The sequence below is a fragment of the Ambystoma mexicanum genome, chromosome 13 (assembly GCF_040938575.1).
Source record: "Ambystoma mexicanum isolate Mex_15411 chromosome 13, UKY_AmexF1_1, whole genome shotgun sequence".
NCBI classification, from domain to species: Eukaryota; Metazoa; Chordata; class Amphibia; order Caudata; family Ambystomatidae; genus Ambystoma; species Ambystoma mexicanum.
Window position 1 is genome coordinate 615,305,021 of NC_090938.1, and position 24,982 is coordinate 615,330,002.

Below are 24,982 nucleotides of genomic sequence, written 5' to 3' on the forward strand. Positions count from 1 at the left end.
TGGCACATGGAGCTAGAATATGGGCACATAACAGAGTTAACACTTCCACCGTGCAATGGTCCTCTGCATTCAAAAGCCTCCTGGTTTTGCAACAGCATGAGATTTTCATGCTGGTGTAAAACCAACGGAGTCCCATTGAACCCACCAGTTTTTAGCACTTGCTAAATAGCAGGGGGATGCCATTGTAGCCCATTGTAAATACAGTGGCATCTACACTTTTTGTAAAACTGAGTGCCAAATGATACGCAAAGGCGATTTCTCCAGATTTTACACCTTGATTTTGTTTAACAAATGAAAAAAATTACATGGAGGGGTCCCAACATCACGTAAATGTTACGTTAGCAGCCTCCGCTATGCAGTTTGCACTTCATATAAAATGAGCCACAGTGCATATAAACCTCGGTTTTATGGGAACAAGATGAAACCAGTACTTCTGAGTGTAGGTGCAAGAATAATAACTGGAGCAACATGCTGCCAATGAACATCAAAATATTGTAGCCTCTCCAGATAGAGAAGGCTTGCATTCTAGCCCTATTTCCTCCCACCGCCTGCACTTTCATTTGATCAGTTCAGGCAATGGTACAAGACAGCAGGGGAGAACTTTCTTTCCTACGTTCACAAGTGGACGAGCTCTTGCCATAGAAGCCAGAAAACAGGGCCTTAATTTCAATCTTCCTTGCTAAAGATAGCATCCATAAGCCATTATTGAAGTAGCGTAGATCTCCCCCGCAGATCTCTCCCATCTCTTCGCCCTTTTCCCCTTTCCCTTGCAATTGAACAAACTTCAGCAAGTCAATCCCTGTTTGGACATCTTTTACATCCTTGGCACACCCCAGAGTGATGTGAGCTCGGCTCCCCTTGGGCAAGTTGTCCGATGGCATAACCTCCTTTTCTGCATCCAGTGGCCACAGCAACAACTGCTGCTCATCAAGTTCGACGCGAGCTCCGGCTGTTTCGGGTGTAATAAAAAGTGCCGTGATACTCAAGGTGAAAACCTTTCCATAGCTTTTCTTAACAGCCTGGTAAGGAAAAGGAGATACAATCAAAACACGAAGAGGCAATCGCAAATATACATATTTTTTAAATAACAAATTTCACTGAGAAGCCTTCCAAAAATAAAAGAGGATTTCTAAGGCTGTTATGGTCAAAATATAAGAATCATTGATTACAAGATGGTAATTAATTTTCAATTCAAGTAAAAAGATAGTTACCTACCTGTAACAAAATGGGTATCCATTGTACATCAAGACGCTTGCAAAGTGCACAAAAGATCACTGTCTCTTAACAAGATATTTATTTTTGGCGTAGTGTTAAGAGTCAGTCCTATGTACTCCACCCCCTACTTAAATTCAATTTGAGAAACAATAGGTGAAGTCATGGAAAAGTCACAAGCGAACCCATTGAGATAGCTATGTTACAGTATGGATTCCGGTTTTCTTAGTCCTTGCTCGCCCTCCTTGCCAACATGGTAGCGATATGCCTTCATAGCCATAAGGTTGGAAGGATTTCTACAAGATGTACCATCACTTCAGAGCTTCAGTATGGGGGCAGCTTCCCTCCATGCACAGGCTCTTCTCCTCAAAATAGAGCATCCAACAGTCACCCTTTCTTCTGTAAGGTTGTTTATCCCAAAACAATGACTGATGGGATAACTCGTATGCACACACAGATGAATAGAGGTTGTGTGAAGGAGGAAGGGCGAGGACTAAGAACCAGATTCACCATGAACGAAATTTTTCCTTTCTCGGTTGTGCTGCTCTTCCCTCCAACGCAGCCTGGTTGGAAACCAATTTGAAGATATTTTTATCCAGTTAGGGATTGTTAGCTACAAATGTTGGTGCATTAGCGAGCCTAGTACTAGGTTTAAATGTCACTGAGGAACAGCATCTCACAGAAAGGTGAAAAAGGCATTCAAAGTTCAACTTCAGGACCTCATTTTTTAATACAAAATGACCCACGACCCCCCACCCCGGTGTCCCCAGAGGGTTTAGGTGTGAAGCAATGGCCTACAGGTTGTACTCAATAAGAATCCCCGTGCCCACCAAATCGGTCATAAAAAACATGCTATCATTCAAGAATGCCAAGAGAGTATTAACCATGTCAAGATTCTAGAAGCAAAAGTGAAGCCACTAGCTTTTGAGTGGACTTCTTACATGCTGCAGAAAAAAGCAGCCGTTTTTTCACCTGATAATTCTTGGGTGCGCATCGGTTACATTTTCAGGTCCCAAGCTATCAAGTTCAGCTTGTATTATTGAGATATGGAGGAGTGAAACACACACCCCTTATGCTGAGAAAGGAGATCAGACTCATGATCCCTCGCTCAGGAACCTGCCTTCTGACAGCCTGAAGAGATCTGAAGACCACGTTGGGGTTACCAATTCTGAAAGGATTTGACCAATGGCCTGAAATTCTGAAAAGTCTTTAAAATCAGAGGCGTTGTAGGGAAAGTATACAATTCCATGATCAGACAATTTAAAAGGCGAGCATCTCAGAGAGGGTTAGACGGACCCCAAACAAAGTGTATATTGGTGACAATCTGAGGTGTGGGACATACTAGGGGGTGTGTCAAAAAGATATTTGCAGAATGCCCCAGAGTTGAAGACTTGATGGTCCAATCCATTCATAGCATGCTGGAGTTGCTGAGCGCATCCACATTACCATTTTTCATTGATATTTTCCTTTTTATATAATGCCAAAAGTGCCAGGCAATGGTGTAGTACCCAACCTCAATTTTCGATCGCCAAGCTATCAAAAGATCCCTTGCATGTTCAAGTACACATAGTAATAGCTTTGTTCATAATGGCTTGGGATGACCTTTGATCAAAGCGGAAGGAAGATATGTTATGGCATTTATAACGTGCCTATACACAAGTGTTTCAAGGCGCAACGAGGCAAGGGAGGGAGAACAGAGGGAAGACGGACAACGATCCTACTAGGCCAGGTGTCATTCAGATCGCACAAGTGCATGGGAAGGGGGGAAAGGAGGAGAAGTATGGGGGAGGGAGGAGTGGACAGTGCAGCACATGAGATAAGAAAACCCAAACTAAAAATAATAAATAAGCGTTAGTACGGCCAGCAGGTGGCAAGTGCAAGGTTAAGTGCAGACAACAAGTGTCAAGTGCTGGTTGTGGGACTGTAGGGATACAGGAAACAGTCCACAAGTGCGGGGGTGCCAGGAAGGCAGTGCAGGAGTGCGACTGGCGTGGGAGGGGACCTGGGCCCACATGTGAGGGAGACCAGGTGACCAGTGCAAAAGGAAGGAGTTCAATGTCAGAATGACTGCTTACAGCTCAAGATAGTGGATGTAATGGTGTCTGCCTCAGGGCTACCAGAAGCCGTGGGCCTTCAAATCCAGGTAATGGCAACCCCAACCAAATTCATAGCAATCTCTTGGGATCGTGATCTCGAGAAGATGTGCATGGAAAGATGACCCTTTTTTAAAAATCTTTATTTTTTAGATTTATTGGTAACATGTCACTAACCAAAATTACATCAAATAGTTACATCAATGAATACAATAACAGACCAGATAAAAAAAAATGTCCTTTTAAAAATCACAATACAATAAAAACAATCTTTCCAAAAAATACATGGTTGATTTTAAACCACTTTAAAACAAGGCTAAAAGGTAAAATGACCTTGTTAAAATTTCCAAATTATCAGTCTATATCTTTAAGATAAGTCTTAATCAGCTGCCAAATAAGTTGCATAATTCAATTTTAAGTTTTCACCAGCATACATTAAAGCCGAGAATTGCTCAGTTCGAACATTATTACAATAATTTTTCATCTTACTATGACCTTTTTCATACATCTTCTCAAGTTTAGAAATAGCGTCAGCAGATGCCAGGATGTCTCAACCTCACCAGTAGATATACAAAAAAAATCAATCCTAATAAGGGATCTTAATCCATACCACACAGCATTGAAAAAGTTGGGCAATTGTTCAAAGTGCATTCTCATTATAAAGCATTGCACCTTAGAATTCTGCACTTTATATTATACTTAAAAGGGACTCCCTAGGAAATCCTTGAGGAACATATATGGAGACAGTGATCTTATTAGACAATTGTTCAATGTTATGTATTCGATACCACTTCATTGTGTTGTTCATAATTTCTTTGTTATCAGAGCCAATGTTAAGAGGGTTACTGACTTCAAATCCAATCCTGTTGTGAAATGTTTTGATATCTTGCAACCATCTACCTACAACTTCAGATGGATTATCCAAATTTAAGATTATCAAAGCAAGAATACAGAGACTTTGTTCATACAATGCTCAATCATCTGTAAATAATGTAAGCTACACTGAATTTTCCAATGAGTAAATATTGTGATAAAGCCCAAATCATTATATATTGCCTCTATCGTAGTAGATGCTGATAGTCCCAGCGTATTACGCCATAACTTGCCCTCAAGGACCTTGATCCAGCCTAGCTGATTATCAAGAAATAGTTTGAGGCCATATAAGATACTAGGAACTGTACTAACATTAACATAGTTTAGTAAACCCTCCATAAACTAACCGCCACTATTAGATATAAACAATCTGATGGCATTACATTTGATTGTTTTGACCTTGATATCATTGGCCAGCAATTTATAGTTAAACGAATCATGACTAGGTATCACCACATACATGCATCTTTTGACTATTTGAATAACTGTATCCCCGAAATCCTCACAACGTGCTTATATCTATTCTTTCTACTATTGATAATCTTAATATTTTCAAAATCAATGACAAGATCATTTTCTTTAGAATATTCATACATAGCAGACAGTTTGTGTGCAGTCCAATAGGAGTACGGTCAAAAAAGACCATATCATCTGCATAAAACAGCTATACTATATAGGTTGTTGTCCAATCTGGGGAGGAAATGCTTAAAGTCTCATAGTGTCATCTAAGTCTTCCACGTATCCGTTAAAAAGTACAGGGGCCAATGTGCACCTCCATTTCAAACCGTATTTAGTACTGATAGAAGCACCCAAACGACAATCTGAATGATTTCTTATTTGGGAGGAGAATCCGTATAAAGCGCCATAAAAATTGCAATACTGTTGGGTCCATTCCCCACCACTGGAGTTGTATCCATAATTTTTGTCTGTTGACAGTATCGAACGCTTTTGAATAATCAACATAACATATATATAAAATGCTACTCCTTTGCCGTTTTAGGTAGAACTAATGGGTCATTCTCCACAAATTGGCTAGAGTAATTCATGCCTTTTCTGAACCCGGTTTGTTGATTTCTCAGTATTCTTTTGCTTTTTATCCAACTATTAATTTTCTGTAACAGAAAATGATAGAAAATCTTAGTCAGAGAGTCTACCATGGCAAGGAGACGATAGGAGAGTCTCGGGGGACTTTTATATGGATTGGCAGTAGAATGATTTTCCTCCAGGATCGTACCAGTCTTAATAACTTATTTGAAGATTTTTTCAATGATAATCGCCAAACCATGAGGATTTCCTTTAAGGACTATATTCGATTAGGGCCAGGTGCCCTTGATGGTCGAAGCTTTACAATAACTTCTTCTATGTCCTCTACAGTGATAAATCCCTTGCCATTATACAGCACCTTTTAGAGCAATTGCATTGCAAGAGAAATTTCTAAGATAAAAAATACATGCATAGTTTCTCCAGCTAATGTTCGAGACAGGATTAATCTACTTTCTTACAATCAAATCAGATGTAGGTCATTTGTATATGACCCAACATCCAGGAATCAGAATTTCACAATGCATTATACATGATTTGCTACTGAAATATGGCAGTTGAGTCTTTATGTTGCCTAACCCAGTTCCTATAATGAGCTCTTAATTTAATCGCCAATTTATGGGTTTCTAAATCAGCAAGACCTCTTTAGATCTCAAATATTATATCTTAGTTGTTTTTTCCTCAAGGCAATAGCAACATTGTATAATCTACCAGAACCCAACTTGTAATGGCAATTTCTCCTTGCATATTTACTAATGGCCTCCAGGACTATTTGCATTTAATCATATTACATATCAAAATTTCAAATCAGCTCCTGTTTCAATATCAGCAACTAACTTCACAATCTCTGAATTAAGCTTCATAAAAAAAAATTCCGTCCATGAGATTCTGTTGGCAGTCGTATTAATAGTACATGTCCCAGGCATTTGTTGAATTATCCTCCTTTCAAAGGTTTGAACCCTAAACATATTTTCTAGACGATCAATATGTGTGTTTTTTTATAAATTCAAACTTTTCAATACATTTAAAGAAATCATATTGCACAAGTACATAATCAAACCAAGAGCAGAATGCACCATTGGACCAAGTAAATGGTGTAGAATAACCCAGAGCACCTCACAGAATACTTCCACAAGCCCAACATTATAAATAAAGATTTCCCAGTTATTCATGCTTACACACACTGTTCCTATCCAAAATCAACTCTATAGCTGCAACATTATAAGTCTCTAATCAAGTTGAAACATTTGTCCTTACTCAGGTTACACGTTCTGGATGGATATCGTTGAAAATTAAGATCTCCCATAACAGAGGCCTTGTGAGTCGAGATGAAACCACTGACTTTGAATTAAGTTCTGCGTAAGATATATTACTAGTTTTAATATTCCCAGGAAAACCATACATATCTGTATACTCTGGGGATGACTATTTAAATTAACCTTTAAAATCCCTATTAAGACCTATTGATTCGAGTTATTTGGCATAAATTCAACCAAATGAAGAAACTTTCTAGCATCCATTAGTAGCCCACCCGAAGACCTTCCAATTAGATTAATTCGAGCCAACCTCTAAATTACCTGGTAGCCATCCAGATAGTATTTAGTGAGTCACATTTCCTGAAAAATGAATAACATTAGATTCCAATAAAAGAGAATTAACCTGTATACCCGAGGTGAATGCATTAAAGCCCCTAGTACTCCACAAAAGAACCAAGAGTGAATTTGCTTCCCAACTTCCTGGTGAAGCAACTAATTCCAGATTGACTTCCTTGTGGCTAGACTTAATTTTACGAGATGAGTCGGTATAGCCTTCCAATGCCAATTTGCCAATAATTGCCTCTAATTCATTAGTAGGTTGGCCTTCATGATTATTCGAAGTTTTGCATTTCTTTGCCATGTCATTATTTATTTGCATTTCAGGCACTTAGCCAATGTCAAAATCCATCCGCAAAAACTCCTGTCAATTTGCCAATACTAGTTCAGAAATAATCAGTGAAATAAAGTGCACGAATGCCCAATTCGTATTATTCGGCAAGGACGGGATTTCCACCAGTGCGAGATCCATTGACGTAATCAAGTGCAATTGAGCCCGGTAGTGTAAAAGATGGAGAATTCTATTACGATTGAAGAATTCACTAGTTTCTGATGCAAACCATTCAGTAATAATAATTTTGTTGCAAATATGTTGTGTCGCCTCACTGCCAGGACTTGTCACTAACCGAGTCGAACTTCCATGTGCTTTAATTCTGAATTCCCCAAGGTTGCCGCTGGAAAGGGGCATACTCACATTGTTCATGACACCCACCTCCCCCTCCATGTCTCTTAATCTTGGATCGCTCGCTAGTTGATTTGTTACTACCGTATTAACCGGTGATATTTCCGCTTCGTGCACAATCCAGGTATCCTATGTACCGGGTTTAAGCTGGGCATAAGGTTGCTTGCTGTTAGAGGCAGGGGGATCTACTGATAGTAAAGCATAACGATTACCCATTTCCACGCATTTCAAATGAGACCCAGTTACCAGAGCTAAGGATTGGGAATGCCTCTTTGTGGCGGTAACAATCTAGCCATTAAAAGAAGGTTAACTTGAGTTTCCCAGCCTTCCCCTTAAGCACTTCTTTTTTTCTTAATATCCTCAACTGCCCACGATTATTATTAGCACCGGCTTAGGGCTGTCAATAATGGATTGTGGGATTTCATTTGTTTGAGCAACATTAATACCGGGAGGGGCATAGGTATGCTCCTCTTTATTATCCACATCTTGTATTGGCAGGGCTAAAGGGATCTCTGAGTCTTCAATCAAATGTGAGCTGCCGCATCCATGCTGTTTTCTTCCTCATCACTTACTTAAATCGTTCTGACCATAACGAGCCAAGAGAACAATTCTACCAATTTGGATACACCTGTTTTCAGTATTTGTTGTTCTTTATATAGATTAGAGAGCGCAAAAAGTGCTTTCAGTATAATTAAAGACTCTGTACTTGACTGCTCTTCTTCAGAGGAATCAGAAGAGCTAAATAAGGCTTCATAAACTGGAGAGGAAGCATATACATTTTCTTAGATTCTTTGTTATGATGTGTGGTAGAGGGATTGGTTGAGGTGGTCCATGGCAGAGACGGTGGAATGGTGCAGGGCCTTGAAGAGTGTCGTGAATGAGCCTACAATGTATCTGGAAGCTTGGAGAGCTCTCTTGCAAGTGATGTTGCCTCGCTCTGATGATAAACCACCTTGCACAACTTGTACACCTGGCTACGATAGCCTGTGCGCCGATTAATTCTAGGTCATGTGCTATGCACTGAGCCATATCCCCCGCAATATGCAACCTAGATACCCCTGCCTATTATGCATATGTTTTCTGTGCCCAATATCAAGAACAGGTTACTTACCAAATGGTAACGTTCTTTCGATTGGATGTTCCTCCAACATATTCCTCATTTTAGATTTATTCCATCTAGCTTTAGCTGCTTCGGAAAACATTTCGGCAGAGGGCACCGTGCGCTGATGTCGTCGAATCGATGGTCCCCTGAGGGCCTCCGACGAGGGCGACGTCATCGGGTGTATAAGTAGCAAGCGCGGCGCCCGTGGGCCTCAGTTCTGTTTTTCCCCCCCTTTACTGTTGATTTTGCACTGTGTAGATTGTGCCGGCAGACAGGTATTCGCCTTGCGAGAGTTGAAGTGGTAATAACCCGGAAAAATCTACAGAGGGGGGTAGGTTGGGAGGGCGATGAGGAATACGTTGGAGGTACATCCAATCGAAAGAACGTTACCAGTTGGTAAGTAACTTATTCTTCGAGTGGATTGTGTCCTCCAACGTATTCCTCATCTTAGATAGACTCCCAAAGCAGTATGGACAATTTCTCTGGAGGAGGGGTTAGATTTGATACCTTTAGATGGATGAATATAGTACTGCTTTCCCAAAATTCAGCTCCTTAGACCGGGAAGCATCCAGACTATAGAATTTTTAAAAAGGTATGCAGTGAAGACCAAGTTGCTGCTTCACAAATGGACGTTATAGGAACACCTCTTTGTAGGGCTGTCGAAGAGGTAATGCCTCTGGTGGAATGAGCCCTTAGACCTTCTGGTGTGTCTTTGTGCTAGTCTGTAGCATTCTGAAATGCAAAGCACAATCCAGCGTGATATTGTTTGCTTTGTGACCGATTGACCCAATTTCTTTCTTGTGTAGCCGATAAACAGTTGATCGTCCACTAAGCTTGGAAAGCCTAGAAATGTAAAAGCTTAAAGCTCTTCTTGGATCCAACCTGTGTAATCTTTCCTCCACCTTACTAGGATGAGGTGGAGGATAGAATGCGGGTAAAACAATTTTCTGACTTAAATGAAAATCAGAAACCACTTTAGGTAAAAATGAGGGTTTAACCCTCAACACAACTCTGTCCTTATGGAACACAGTATAGGGTAGCCCAGAAGACAGTGCCTGCAATTCTCTCACTCTTCTTGCAGATGTTAAAAAAAACTAGGAAAGCAGTTTTCCAGGTCAGTAATCTTAATGCACAAGTGTTCAAAGGCTCAAAAGGAGCACACATTAAGAATTTTAGGACCAGATTGAGATCCCAAATTGGCACTTGAAATGGGTAAGGAGGAAACACATTAGTGAGTCTTTTTAAGAATTGCACTACCAAAGGAATTTTGAAATAGGAGCATTCTTCCGACGAGCGCTTGAAGATGATGGAAAGCGCCACAAGATAACCTTTAATGGTTCCAACATTTAGACCTATGTGCTAGGGACAAGAGGAAGGACAGTACTTCCGGAATAGAACATAGAAAAGGATCGACATTCTTTTCTCTGCACCAGTTGCAAAACTTTTTCCAACGGCATAGAGACTTTGTTGCTGGTCTTCTTGCCGAAAGCAACACCTCCATGACGTCATCTGGAAGGTTCCAATCCTTGTATCTCAGCCTTTCAGATACCAAGCGTGAAGGTTGAGCGTTTTGACCACTGGATGGAGAACCTGACCCTCCATTTGTGAGAGAAGGTTCTCTCTCTGAGGAAGACGTACTGGGTGACAGATGGACATATCTAGAAGGCCCTGGTACCACGTTCTCCTGGCCCAATCCAGGGCAATTAGGATCATCTGGTTCCTAAACCGTCTCGGTCTTCTGATGGGAACGCGTACAATAGTGGGAAATTCCACTCCACCACGAACGCGTCCCCCAGGGATCCTCTCGGGGGAAATTCCCTTGAGGAATACCATTCGCACTTCTGGTTGATTTCGGACGCAAATAGGTCCACTTGAGGGGTTCCCCAAAGGGCAAAGATCTCTTGAATGACTTCCTGAGCCAGTTCCCATTCGTGGGACACCGTGCTCTGCCTGCTCAGAGCATCTGCCGTCATATTCTCTTCCCCGGCTAGATGAACTGCTGTTAAAGAGATTCTTTCCTGAATTGCCCAATACCAGAGGTGCATTGCCTCTCTCCACAGAGGTAGTGACCCTACACCTCTTTTGTTTAGATAATGCCTGGCTACTGTGTTGTCCGTCATTATCAGGACATTTTTTTCCCTGGCAGATGGCAGGAAAGCTTTCAGCGCTAGTCTGATTGCTCTCAGCTCTTAAAGGTTGATGTGTAGTTTGGACTTCGATGGAGACCAATGACCGCTGATTGTCAGATCATTGGCATGAGCTCCCCACCCCATGAGTGAGGCGTCCGTCACTACTGTGATCTCCGGCCATGGTTGCCAAAAAAGTTCTCCTTTCAGGATATTCTCTGAACAAGTCCACCATAGAAGGTCTTCTCGAACCTTGTTCGGAATCTGGAGAAGATCCGTCATTTGACCTGAGAACTGGGACCATTGAGTCTTTAGAGCCCATTGAAGGGATCTCATGAGGCCGAGTAACCTTAAGAAGTCGTAGGCCTGAAGATTTTGGGCATTTTGGAATTTGGAAACCATCTGAAGAATGTCTTGAGCCCTCGACCTGGGGGCGAGCTCTTTCCCAGGGATGTGTCTAATACAGCTCCTATGTATTGGAGCTGTTGAGAAGGTGTAATTTGTGACTTCTTGAAATTGAGGGAGAAGCCTAGTCTGTAGAGGAAGCGGCAGGTGACTTTCAGGTGATCCAGTGGCTGTTCGGCCGAACGTGCTCTGATCAACCAATCGTCTAGTTTGGTGAAGACCCTCAGGGCGGAGGTCAAACCGAATGGCTGGACTGGAAACTGATAGTGTGAGTCGCCAACTAAGAACCTCAGGTATTTTCTGTGCTTGAGATGAATCGGCACATGAAAATAAGCATCCTGGAGGTGCAATGACACCAACCAATCCTGAAGTTGAAGGGCCTGAAGGATCTGAGAAAGGGTAACCATCTTGAACTTGTCCTTTCCGAGGAACTTGTTCAAGTTTCTTAAGTCCAAGATGGGTCTCAGTCCTCCGTCCTTTTTGGGGATAAAAAAATAAGGGCAGTACCATCCCTGCTGCAGGTACTGGCTCTATATCACCTTTCTCCATCAGGGTTAGAACTTCCTGCTGTAGGAGCAGGTCTGAAAACTTCAAAGGGTGTCTCCCTGGTGAATTGCTTTGAGGTTGCGTTAGAAAAGGAAGGCACTAACCTTGGGCTATTATTTCTAGAGCCCAAACATCTGAAGTAATGGCTCGCCATTCTTGCAGATGCTGTGACAGCCTGCCTCCTACAGGTGTCTAGTGATGCAAGTTCTCAAATTGGTTTTGTGGCGGTGGCTGCAGCCGCTGATGGCAAAGAGGCTGGAGCTGGCTTTGCACGTTTTGCTCGCCTACCGCGAGTGGCCTTTCTCTGGCCCCTTTGACTGGCCATTCCTCTCGCCTTTCCATATGAGGAGTAGTAACGATAAGATCGTCCCCTCCAAGATTGACCTGGCGCACGAAAAGGCTGAGGTTGCCTAATAGCAGCTTCCAAAGACTTGGCAGCAGCTTTTGAGGTCTGCAACCTCTCAAGGCTCTCATCAGCCTTGCTTCCAAAAAGGCGAGACCCGTCAAAGGACATGTTCAGAAGGCGGTTCTCTACGTCTGGTGTAAAACCTGACTTCCATAACCACACAAATCTGCGCATTACTGTGCTAGTGCCCACGGACCTGCTCACACCATCTACAGTGTCCAATCCAGATTCAGGGGATTCCTGCATGGCCTCCTTCCCATCTCCAACGATGGCTAGGATTTCTTCCCTTTCGTCCCCTTCTGGTATGGGCTCTGCCGCCAATGCAATGCATTCCCACAGAGTGTACGAAAACTTTGCCAAGGCACATGTGGAGGTGGCCGATTTTAACGCCATACTCCCAGCTGAAAATACCTTCTGTGCCCAGCCATCCACACGCTTATCGTCCCTGTCTGGAGAGATAGAACGGTACGCCAATTGTTAGAAGCTGTGGCTGCCTGCATGACCAAACTCTCTGGAGTGGGATGTTTAGACAGATAGCTGGGGTCGCTACTGGCAGGGCGGTATTTTGAAGTGAGGGATTTATTCACTGGCGGAATAGAATCCGGAGTCTGCCAATTTTTGGCCACCCTATTTTGCAAGGCTACGTGAAAGGGTAGTATTGGGTCTTCAGTAGGACCATGATCCAATATGTCTGTCAGATCATCTTGGATGAATTCGGCTGGTGGTCTGGTCCATCCTAAGTAATCTACCACCTTTGTCATTAGCTGACAGTATAATGGACTGGCATGTTCTCCTGGTTCTGGCCTACCAAAGTCATTTTCAGGAGATGTATCAATGCCACTTGTGTAGTGATTCAACCAAATCCCTCATCCTGCTTTCTTCTGAAATCAGACATTCTGGGACATTTGGGGTGCCATATTCCAGCCCAAAGGGTGCATTCTCCTCATCAGATTTCTCCTGTTCCTCAAAAATTGAGGTCAGGTATTTGAAGAATTCCTTCCTAGGAAGAGGTTTGAAAACCTTTTCTGGGAGAGGTGGAGGAGTATTAATGGGTCATGAAGGCATTACAGGTCTTGTAGACCACCTTTTTCTGGCTGACTTGGCCGAACCGGAGCCTTTTGCGCCGAGTTCGACAAAGGCGTTGATGGCGTCAACGTAATACCTGTCGTCGACGCCGGCATCGAGGCGCTCTTCGAAGACTTGCCCTTTGAGGTGCGTTCAGTCTCGGACGGCGTCAGTGACCTCGAGCGGGCGACTCGACTGGCTTTTCTCACTCGGCGTCCTAGAAGGTTCTCTATCCATCCTCTTTCGATCACCCGGGCTCTAGGTCGCGCAAGTGTCGGAGCGATGACGCTCCCGGCCGGCTTCCGAAGAAGGCGCGGACCGAGGCTTTGCTTTCTCAAACACCTCCATCATTTTAACCCTGAATGCTTCCCATTCTTCGGATGACGAATGTTTAGTGGGACCTGTGGCGTTGTTTCTTCGATTTTTTTTGTCAAAGATTACGAGCGATGGGAATCGCTTTGGACCCAGACCGATGCCTTTCGCGTCGAGGAGCCTTCTCCTCGCGGGACCTCGTCTCGACGCTAGAGGCTTTACGGTCGGATTTACGACCTACCTGTAGTTTTCCCCTCCTCTCTCGCAAGGCCTTCCCCGTCATCACCTGACACTTCGTACAGGCCTCCATGTCGTGGCCTTCTCCGAGGCACCACAAACAATCTCGGTGTGGGTCTGTGATAGACATGTTTGAACCACACGATTTGCACTTCTTGAAACCCGATCTCGGGGTCGTAGTCAGCGTCGATGACGAGGACATATTCGTTATATTTAGATATTCTCACAGAACTCGAGACGCGCCGAATATCCGAAGCAACATATACTGCGGAAAAACAGAACTGAGGCCAACGGGCGCCGCACGTGCTACTTATACACCCGATGACGTCACCCTGACGGAGGCCCTCAAGGGACCATCGACTCAGCATCGACGCACGGCACCCTCTGCCGAAAATGTTTTCCGAGGCAGCTAAACCTGGATGGAATACATCTAAGATGAGGAATACGTTGCAGGACACAATCCACTCGAAATGTGCTTTTATTTATGCCTATGTTGTCCTGCTATTTGCCCTGCTGCTGGTTTTTGCTGTCTGTTTATATTGTTTATCTTTGTGTTCATTTACAAAATCTCAAAAAAGAGATTTTAAAATAAGCTTTGAGATTCTCATCAAATCTGGAGATTGATAAATTAGAAGCATTTGAAAGTGCAAAGCCAATTATGATCCCCGACTAAGGAAGACTGGAAGAGAAGAACCCTCAAAATTTGGAGATCACAAAGCCGGCAAAGAAAACCGAGAAAAATAATGCTGCATCTTTCACTGGAAGACCAAACTGCTGCCTTAGAGGAACTAAGGAGCATCAACAATTGGATTCTCCAATGCCCAAAAATTGATGATATATCCCCTCAGTACTGTGGACTTTCCAAATGAAGTAGATTATACTAACCACCAGAAAGAGCTGCTCAGAATACCAAAACAGAAAAACATTCTTGGACCCGGTAGGGCTTTTCTCCTCAGTCTGATCCCTATTTCTAATCCTCCTCGGCTCCGAAGAGGAAACTGGGATGGGCGAAGGCCCAGGTACCAGTACTGAGGGTTTTAAAGACCCAACCTTCTTTAAAGCACGGATGGCTAACCTGGAAGGCTCATTCTTTTGAATGCCCGAGGTAGCCTTAGGGACAACCATTACTGTTAGGGAGATTTCTCAGAAATGTAAAAATGCCCTTCTACCTTAGAGACCCCCAGCTCTTTGCTGGACTTTAGGACTTTTAAATTTTATCCTGAAGAGAGGGAGACATTTTCCCACTCTCTCATGCATTTTTATTTGATTTGAACAGTGTTTCTTTTGGTTTTGGAGTCTAACAAACTCCATAGGCATCATCTTTTTACATTGGGACACAGCACTCTCAGTGCAGTGTCAGAGAAATTGTTTGGATTTCTGCTAAGGTTTACATACCTTCTCTTGGATAACTACTGTTTCCAAGAATAGTAAAGTGAAATTGACTTTACTTACATTTTTCCTCTTTATAGACCCAGCACACACTGCTACAATAGGGTGCTGGAGGGGTTACTTAGTATCCCCTTTGTTTAACTTCTTGTGTAACATTTTTACATTAGCCTTTCTACAATTAATGGCTGGTGGCAGTGGTTTACTTATTCCTACCATTGTGCGTTTTTACCGCTGCCTGCGTTCCCAGCTGCAGTATACCACCCATGGGTGCCCATTTTGTCAAAATGGCCCTGGTCTTTTTTCAATCATTTCTTGTTGGAAAGGTCCTTCTTGGGATTTAGTCTGGGCACCAAACTGGGTTTTGTCCCTTTGTAGGTTTTGTCCCTTTGTAGGTTTTGTCTTTGGCGGGGTTCACTGGTGAAGCCTGCCTCTGGCTCCAGCGTGTCTGACAGGGCAGCAAGCAAGGGAGGTTCCCGAAACTCCCTGTGCTTAGTCTCCTTGGTTACAGGAATGCACCCAAAGGTGATTGGCTGGCTGGCTGTCCTTGGAAGACATCCTTCGTGCTGTGCGAGTGACAGCTAGGCTGCGAATGAATGGGAACGACTTGCATAAAAGGCAAGGTCTTTTGCAAGGAAGGCAGAGTTGGCCACTGGACAAAGGAGCCGAAGAAAAACTGGAAGACACGCTTGCTGCAGCTACTGGACCGTTGGTTTGCCCGGTGAAGCCCTGCTTCAGTGCTGAAGCTCCTATTTTGACATCAACAAGAGAAGCCCGGAAAGGACAACTTCTCCCCTTGAGTTAGTGGGACCAATCGACCCAAAGACTAACTCGACTGACCCCCCCTCTCTCTGCTGGCTGTACTTCCATTGCTGCTGCAGGAACCAAACCAGAATTGAGTGCATCATTTTTAAGCTAGACCCGAGCTCCAGAAAGATATTCCGGACACCCTCGAAGCAGGGCCAACCAAGCCTGAGCCACCTCAACAGAGTGCTGGACCCCAAAAGCAAGGACAGACCACAAGGTGTCCAAGAACCGCACTGGTGCTATTTGCGAGTAGCTGAAACCGTGAAGTGCCGCTGGTCTGAATTGCACCCAGCGCTGCTGCCGACCTTCAAATCGTAGTGCAGGATTCCCCAGACATCCTCCCTCTTGTCCCCACGACTGAGACCCAGGAACAACAGGATCTGCAGGAAATACAACTGGAACAGAAAGCAGCTGGAACCATTTCTTCAGACCTAAGGTACTGTGAACTAGGGGGTATTCCCTCTTGTTTGTGTAGCTTGCTCGTTTCCAGTTGAGACCTGCATTTGCTGCCCTTTGCAGAGTTGCTTGCAACTTTGCCCTTCACAAGCCTCCCAGCTTGTGGTCCAACAGTTATTTCTTCTTACAACAAAACTAACATTGTGCAATACTTTTTACCTACCTTCAAGAAGTGCCTCAGCTCCACTAGAGTTTGCTCAATTAACATTTGTTGTCCTGGCTCCCTGAAGACTCTAACCTCTGACTTTGTGTTTAACTGTCCCTCCAAAAAGTCATACATACTTTACGTGTATAGCTGGGAAAGGATTAATCTACATTGCATTGGGGGAGGTGGGGGGGGGGGTTCAAAAGTGCTTACATGTTTCAGAAACGCGTTAACCATTGTTTCCTTCCCCGAACCTTTTCCCTTTTTCCACAACCTCAGTATTTCCATTTAAGTGTGAAAAGTGATATATTAATGTCCACAGTGCCCTAGCTATTGAAGTCACCCCAGGGTGTTGGAAATCTTTGTGCCATCCCAAAAGGGTATCTACTTACTGTGTTATCTGTATACTTTTCACTGTGAAACTCTATGTTGCAACCTTACAGCTCACATTGACCCATCTTGAGATAAGCCTGGCTGCTCAGTCACACTACCAAATGTTGTAGTACAGGCCTATACCAAAGGTTGGGTTACCTATTGCCAAGAGGACAAGGCTGGTGTCCCACAGGGTTACTACATACAATCTTGTCTAACAATTACGGACAAATCCTGGCCTCTGCTTTGGTGCAGAGGCCAGGAGAGGAGATGAACGCTACTCCTGAATGTTTTGTAAATACCAGAACTGGTATGAGTAAGCACCTAAACAGCTTCAGGAACCCCCATGCCTAAATTTCAGCTTGGCAAAACTGCTGCTACCCTGTGCTGTGCCTTCCTAACTTTTTCAGTTTCAATAGATCTTCTGGCACCAAAGGAATGCCTAAAGACCATAGACTTTCCCTTAGAGGTAATATTTGCATCTGCAATTGCGGTGCCACCCCCTTTTGTGGGTAGGCCAAGGCCAGGGAGCAGAGGAGGCGAACTATCACCACAGAAAGACAGTGATGTGCCCATTACTTAACCCCACATACTCAAGTCTTACAGCTTCTGACCTTTCACAAATGTGACTGTTGACTCCAGAAGCTGTCCCTTCTTGGAAATGAGCTAGTGCCTTGTCCATAGCGCCTATAATGTTCACAGCAAGCGTGACTTTCCAGTACAGTTTGATGTTGGAGTGGTATCCCCAAGTACAACTCAAGTCATACAATGGGGAAATCGTGCCCCTAGACAGCCTTGTTGGACTGCTTTTGATCCAATACGATTTCTTTTTTACCTCAATCGGGACCACTTCAAAAGCCACCTCCTAAGTGCTCCGACGAGCAGCATCTCCTGCAAGCTCACCCATGTGCCAACAGTAAAAATAAAACATGAAATTGTACGTTCTAGTCATGAAATCGCAGGTTCGTCAGCAGCTGTGTCCATAGAAGTTACATAAGACACCCAGCGAACTGAAGATGGTGCCAGCAGTCATTGAAACTCAAGTAGTGCACGTTGTAAAGCCGACACCTGAGTTCATAGTTGAAGTGTTATTGGAGATTGCAAAACATCAGGACACACCTGGCTGAATCTGTGGTGAAGGCACAGTAGGATAAGGTGGTCTCTACAGAGCATTTGGTTCCTGACTTTTGGAGTTCATTCTCTGTCAAACCATTGAAAACTATGCCTGGATAAATCTCCTCAAAAGTAATGTATTTAATAAGGTAATGTTCCATTATACCGTTTGTTTGCACTGGTGTAGGGTCTAACAAGTTGTATTTAGATTGAAGTTGCATTATTCCTGTGTTCATTGAAGTTGGCAAAGGAGCAATGCTTTCTATGGGATCAATCATTTGTTATGCTATATGGCATTTGTATACTGCCTGATGCCATTGGTATGGCCTCAAAGGACTGAAGTCAGAGGTATGAGAAATGAAAGGAGGATTTTAGAATGCGTGTGTGCATTATAGCCAGCTCAAGGGTAGGTGGGGGCGGCGGCTAAGTTCCTGTTAGCGACTCATGAAGAGCTGACTAGTAGATGGGTGCTGCGTTAGGCTGTCAGGAGCTTAGGCGAATCAAGGAGCCCGATTATGTGCCCAGCTGGACGGAATTGCTTTAATCGGACGCAGCTGCATGCTAATGGCAGAGGTGATGTGCGTTATGAAGTCGAGTAGTGAATTATTGCAGATGTATGTGGTTGGGCGGCCACAACGCAGGAGGGGGATACGGCCATGTTCCATTGAGATGGAGTGCTATACGTACCCGAGAGTCAAGGCTGATATAAGAATTGTGGTCAGAGCGCTTGGAATTTCCATATTTCCAAGTCGTGATGCACCTCCACAGATCTGAGTATCACAAGGTTTTTGAACATTAATTACAAAACTACAGGCCAAGAAATAGGGCAGGCAGCCAAGCCGGCACCCAGGAGGAATGTAGGGGCTATGATTGTTTGTGGCTCAGCTTTTGGAAAGGCTATGTTCCTAGGACTGACCCTATTATTGACAAGCAGAAGGCTTCACAGGCCTCTGTCCCATCCGTAATCAACCACGAGTAAACCAAACAAACCGCATAAAGAGTTTGAGGTTTTATGATGCTGCCCCTTATTAGGTTAATTTGAAGAAATTGACTAACATCAAGACAGGCAAATGAAGGCATAAGTGCTGTGTAGTGTGGAACATTGTACGAACACATTTAGAAATATGATGGGGGACAATGTATTCACCAGTGTGGAGCTGGTTGAAGATGTCTTATCCAAAGCCCCGACATACCAGAAATGATGCCACAACTAAACAGGGTACTGCGGTGCCTTTTGTATCCGAGGGACCAAAACCAATCGTCTATGTTCAAAAAGCATTGAAGGCTATTACCCCATCAACAATGCACCACAATAGAGTAGTTAAAGACTAGATAAGGCCAAACATCATACGCAAAAAAGAGTGGCATAAACCACCTTCACCAGCTTTTGCGCATCTATAAATGAAAAAGAAATAAAAACCAATAGGTGACTGTTCACCCTTTTTCCCCCCAATCTTCTGTACATTGTGGCCATAGTCCACTTCATCATCTGGGTGTTGCAAAGGTACAATGGAATTCTGCTCTCCAATATCACACAGGTGTAGGTTTCTCAGCAATCTAGAGGAAGAACGGATTTGTGGGGTGATATGGAGAGCACAGTAGGTTCCGGAAGAACCCAAAAATCAAGAGCACATGGGCTCCCTTGGGATAAAAACCAAATCCTTCTGCCCATTAAGTGGCACATGAAAAAAAAAATACAAGATATAGGTGACAGGGACAGGCAACCAAACTACTGCGAGACTGGAATGCAAAACTCACCCACCTACTCTCAACTCAAACTATGCTGGCCCACAACAGAGCATTAAGCAATACTTTGGAAAAACAGGCGTTACTAACGCGGGTATGTAAAAGATCTAGAAGTATATTGTTCCACCAGATTATAGTCATGTTAATGAATGTGTTTGAATAAAAGTTACATTTTCATTCCAAAAAACTATTAATGTACATGCATTCTCGTGCCAAGACATGAGTGTGCTACACAGGGTGTCTGTACCATGGTCATCTATGGTTTATTCCTTTGTCATTTAGGTGCATGGGAGACCTATACTAACTTCGTGTCCTACGGCCCCTTTTCACATGGCCACCAGGGGGCGCAGAGACCAGCATGCTCTCTCTGTGAGCTCCGTAACCAGCACCCCGGAAGATGGAATGAGCCCCCGTCTTTTGGAACCCCCCCGCTGAACAAATACGGGATTTCGCCGTGTGAAAGCCCCCCCGCCCCCACCCCGAGGAAAAATCCCGATGAAAATCGGCCTTCCACAGCCTCAGAAAATGCAAGAGAAAATCGGGGCCTCCGAGGCACGTGGAAATCGAAACCAACTGCGTGTGTCTCACCGTTGGAAAGCCCAGAAGCCGTGTGTTCGGCTCCCGGAGTGCAACACCCTCACACGAGGACGTGAGATCAGCCAACCGACCCGGTGAGCGTAAATAGGTGCTGCAAGAAGGAGTGAACTGCGGATCGCGAACATACCAATTTGTGACAGAGTGACATTGGGGAAAACCGCAGAGTGGTGCCCTCACAGATCTGCGACTTCCCGAGTGAATCCAACGGCTGAGGCGTCCAGGCCCAAAAAGGTGCACAAACTCCAGCAGAGACAGAATTCATAATCGGAACCGACAGGGGACAGTGCCTACCACCCCTTGGAGCCGACTACCCAGCACGACTCCCCGCCTGCCCACGGCACCACCCCAGGCCCACACAAGAACTTACGCCGCCCCATCCGCAAAGTACCCGCAACGCAACTCGAGGGAGTAGGCCGTCATCATCCACCTAGATCGAGTGAGGCGTGTATTATTACAGCGCACGCAGCTTCTACCCAGGCCCACCATCGGTGATCTGTATGAGTACTAATCATAAACTAGCTCACTTCGCCTACACCCCCACCTTGCTTACAACCGCTGGCGCCAAGATGGCGAACTGCGCCACTACAGGAGACGACCTGGCTGCAACTACGAAAGGAGACATAGCCGCCCTACTGGGGGAGATTAAGAACCTGGGAACAAATATAGGTGGCAAAATAGATAGGATCCCTCAACGGCTTGATAGCATGGAGGACAGACTCGAGGGAGTTGAAAACAATCAGCCCTCCATTGACACACTGGAAGGGCAACTCGACCAAAGAATGACGGAACTGGAACGACGTGAATACAAGTTTAAACTTAAGCTGGATGATTTGGAGAACAGAGAAAGGAGGAATAATATACACATTTTTGGTATTCCGGAAAGAGGGGGGAAACGGAAGCGGATCTTAAGGAGACACTTCACAACATCAACCTTCTGACAACGGATGATGAGGTGGATGAACTGGTAACCGAACAAATTCATAGGGTAGGAGGCCCAGCGAGTGGACCACGTTCAGTCCTCGCCCGATTTCACCGATTCAGGGACAAAGCTAGAATTCTTGTGAAAGCCAGAATGAACGAGAAGATAACGCTACGCGGAGCACAAATCTCCATTTACCAAGATCTCTCCTCCTTGACCCTGGCCCTCAGAAAAATGTGCGGACCTCTAACGAAGATGCTCAAGGAAACGAACGTTCGATATAGATGGGGTTATCCCTTCTACCTCACGTTCCAATACGAGGGGACCAGATTCAGACTGCGATCAGAGAATGAGATAAAATCGTGCATATCGGACCTCTTAGGGTCACAAGGAGAAGAGGCTAGTCAAGAAGCGACAAATAAGGAAGGAAGAGAATGGCGACTGCAGGGCCCCCGGAGAAAGAGTGAAGGGGTCGCGAAAATTCAGGAGGGGCAATCTCTCCCCAGAAACGGACAACTGACACCAGATGATACCAGTAAGACAATTCCAATCAAAGTATGTAAATGGTGTGATATGGATGCACAAATGCACACACATTCCCTGGACTCTAATGAAGATAATTAGGGGGGGAACCACCAGGGGGCTCACTCTGAACTACGATGACTTATTCTGGTCAAGGGGCGTGAAGTAACGACCCCTGGAAATGGTCCGATGTCGACCTGGGACAACCGACTGGGCTCGACCGGACGCCATCAATTAGGAAGGAGGAAGGAGGTGGGAGGGAAAAGTGAAGGAAACAAAAAAGGTCAGAGCAGCAAACATAATGAACCACAACAGCCAAATCAGCGGGCAGCTCGTGAGCATAGAGCATTGCCAAGTGTATACAAAGGACAACTACCAGCGAGAAAGAACTATTGCTACGAACGTTAATATAAGGGAACCGGTCTCCTTAACAGTTGGAACACTCAATGTTAAAGGGCTCAACTCACCGACGAAACGGTCCCTTGTAGCCAGAGAATTTCGTAGAAGCGGACTAGATATTCTTCTACACCAGGAAACAAAATATATAAAAAGGAGATGAACGACGGATTCTTGGGAAACGAGTGGAGACTGAATTTTGGGGCTCGGGCCCACTCAGAAAGGGAGGGGTGGGAATCCTCATTAGAAAAGGCATAGATTTTGTGATGACCAAGGCATGGTCAGACGTTGAAGGACGAGCAATGTTAGTAAATGGGCAACTAGGTAATCTAAACGTCACAATTGCCACCTTGTACTCTCCGAACACAGGCCAGTCTAGATTTCTCTCCAGAACAATCCAAAAGATACTACTTGAAGCCACCGGGCACATCATCTTGGGGCGGGGGGGGGGGATTTTAACCAATGGGCGAACCTGGCCACAGACCGGAATCCTGGGAACCCTACCATGACTCATCAGTCTGAACCGACTGAGCTAGCTCATATGATGGAACTGTATAACATGGTAGACGCATGGAGAGCTCTTCATCCGGAAGAACAAGGCTACACTTTCTATTGCGCTCCCCATAATACGTACACCCGTATAGATTACATGTATCTCTCCAGAGAGCTCTCTGAAGAAACATCACAGGCAAAGATAACCCTGAATACTTGGTCCGACCACGACATGGTCCTCACAGACATCCAGTGGGCCGGCCTAGCTAAAAATAGTGGGAAATGGCGCTGCAACGAGAGCCTCTGGAGGGATGTCGTTTTCAGAACTGAAATGGAGACAGAAATCTCTGAATTCTTTAAAACAAACAACAATGGAGAGGTACCCAAACAAACAGTGTGGGAGACCGGGAGGGCCACCTGGAGAGGATCTTAATAAGGGAAGGCTCATCAAAGAAGAGAGAATGTAATCTTATTGAACAAAGCTCCGAACTGAAATCTCCCAATTAGAACGCACATCCAAAATAGGCGAAGAAGTGGATCCTCAGAAGATGAACGAAGCCAGAGAGAAAAGAAACAAACTGAAACTATTGGAGCATGAACAGGTTGTGCGTAAACTAAGATTTTTTTAAAAAAAATTCTACGAGAAGGGCGATAAGGCCGACGCACTTCTCGCCGCCAGGCTGCGAGAACAAAGAGTGGAGCGAAGAGTATTAGGAATTAAAGGCGATACCTCCTCCACATCACACGCCCACACCACCATCTCAGAACATTTTGCCGACTTTTCTGAAACTTTATATTCTTCTGAGGTAGACCCTGAACGATCACAGACAGAGTCCTATCTGTCCTCAATAGATGTACCCCGTATTCCTGACTTCGAGGTCGAATCATTAGAATCCCCTATTACGGAACTAGAGGTCCAAGCAGCCATAAAAATATTAACATTGGGCAAGTCCCCGGGCGAAGACGGCTACACCGCCGGATTTTATAAAACTTCATCACTGCACTGGCCCCCTTCCTAACACTCCTCTTCAATGAAATAATGGACACAGGGAAACCCCCAGAATCTTTTACCAAGGCATTGATCACTGTTATCCCCAAGGCTGGGAGGGATCCTACGAAATGTACCTCATACCGCCCCATCTCTCTACTCAACCTTGACGCAAAGATATACACCAGAATCTTGGCAGCGAGACTCGAAACCCTCATCCCTCAATTTATACACTCCGATCAGGTTGGGTTCATACTGGGCAGACAAGGGGCAGACACAATCCGCAAAACCTTACACCTTATCCACGCATCCCAGACCATGGAGAATGACCCGGCCCTGCTTTCCATCGATGCGGAAAAGGCCTTTGATATGGTGGAATGGGGGTTCCTTGAGGCAGTACTCCGAAAGGTGGGAATGGGCACTAGATTTAGGACAGCGATACACGCAGTTTATACAGACCCCAAGGCATCTATATTTGTGAACGGGGAATACTCACGATGGTTCAACCTACAGCGTGGAACACGACAAGGATGCCCCCTCTCAGCGATTCTCTTTGCCCTCTCCTTAGAACCCCTGGCAATCGCAATAAGGGCAGACCCTACACTAAAAGGTATTTGACTGGGGACAACAGAATACAAAATTGCCCTCTACGCAGATGACATCCTCCTCCACATCACAAACCCCTCCGTCTCCAACCCCCGGGCTCTCTGCACGATAGAAGAATATGGTAAACTCTCTGGGTTCAAAATAATTAAAACAAAGTCCACACTCTTTCCCCTCCAAGGTCAAAAAGACGAGAATACCATCAGATTCTCCCCATTCGGTCTCAATATCGAACACTCACAACTACAATACCTGGGGATACAACTAACGAAGAATCTAAGTGACTTATTTGAAGCAAACTTCCCTCCCCTATTGAAACAATTTAGGTTAGACTTGACAAGATGGGATAAGCTCACAATATCCTGGCTAGGCTGGCTTAATGCAATTAAGATGATATCCCTGCCCCGGTTCCTATATCCTTTTCAAGCGATACCCATTAGGATTCCCAAAAACTTTTTTACTGAGATCAAAAGGGCCATGCTCCAATTCATATGGCAAGGGAAAAAAGCAAGAATTCCATATAAGACCCTAACGCTCCCAAAAGATAAAAGGTGGAGTTGGGCTTCCCAATTTTCAAAAGTATTACAAGGCCACCCAATTTAGGGTATTGATTCCACACCTCCGTAACCAAACGGACACCATGTGGGTCATTATGGACAACCATTACTTTACACCAGCTAGAGTATCTGAATGGTTATGGGCACCTAAAAAAAGAATCTGTAGAAAACTCAAAGACCACCCGATACTA

General features: G+C 44.6%; 1 protein-coding gene across 1 annotated transcript in view; it reads right to left on the reverse strand.

The window, feature by feature from the left end:
• Positions 1-387: 387 nt before the first annotated feature.
• CNP (2',3'-cyclic nucleotide 3' phosphodiesterase) overlaps positions 388-24,982 on the reverse strand; it is a 96,836-nt gene continuing 72,241 nt past the window's right edge. The window contains exon 4 of the mRNA XM_069634494.1: positions 388-1,019. Coding sequence (XP_069490595.1) covers positions 570-1,019 — 450 coding nt within the window. The 3' untranslated portion in view covers positions 388-569. The remainder of the gene's footprint in view (positions 1,020-24,982) is intronic.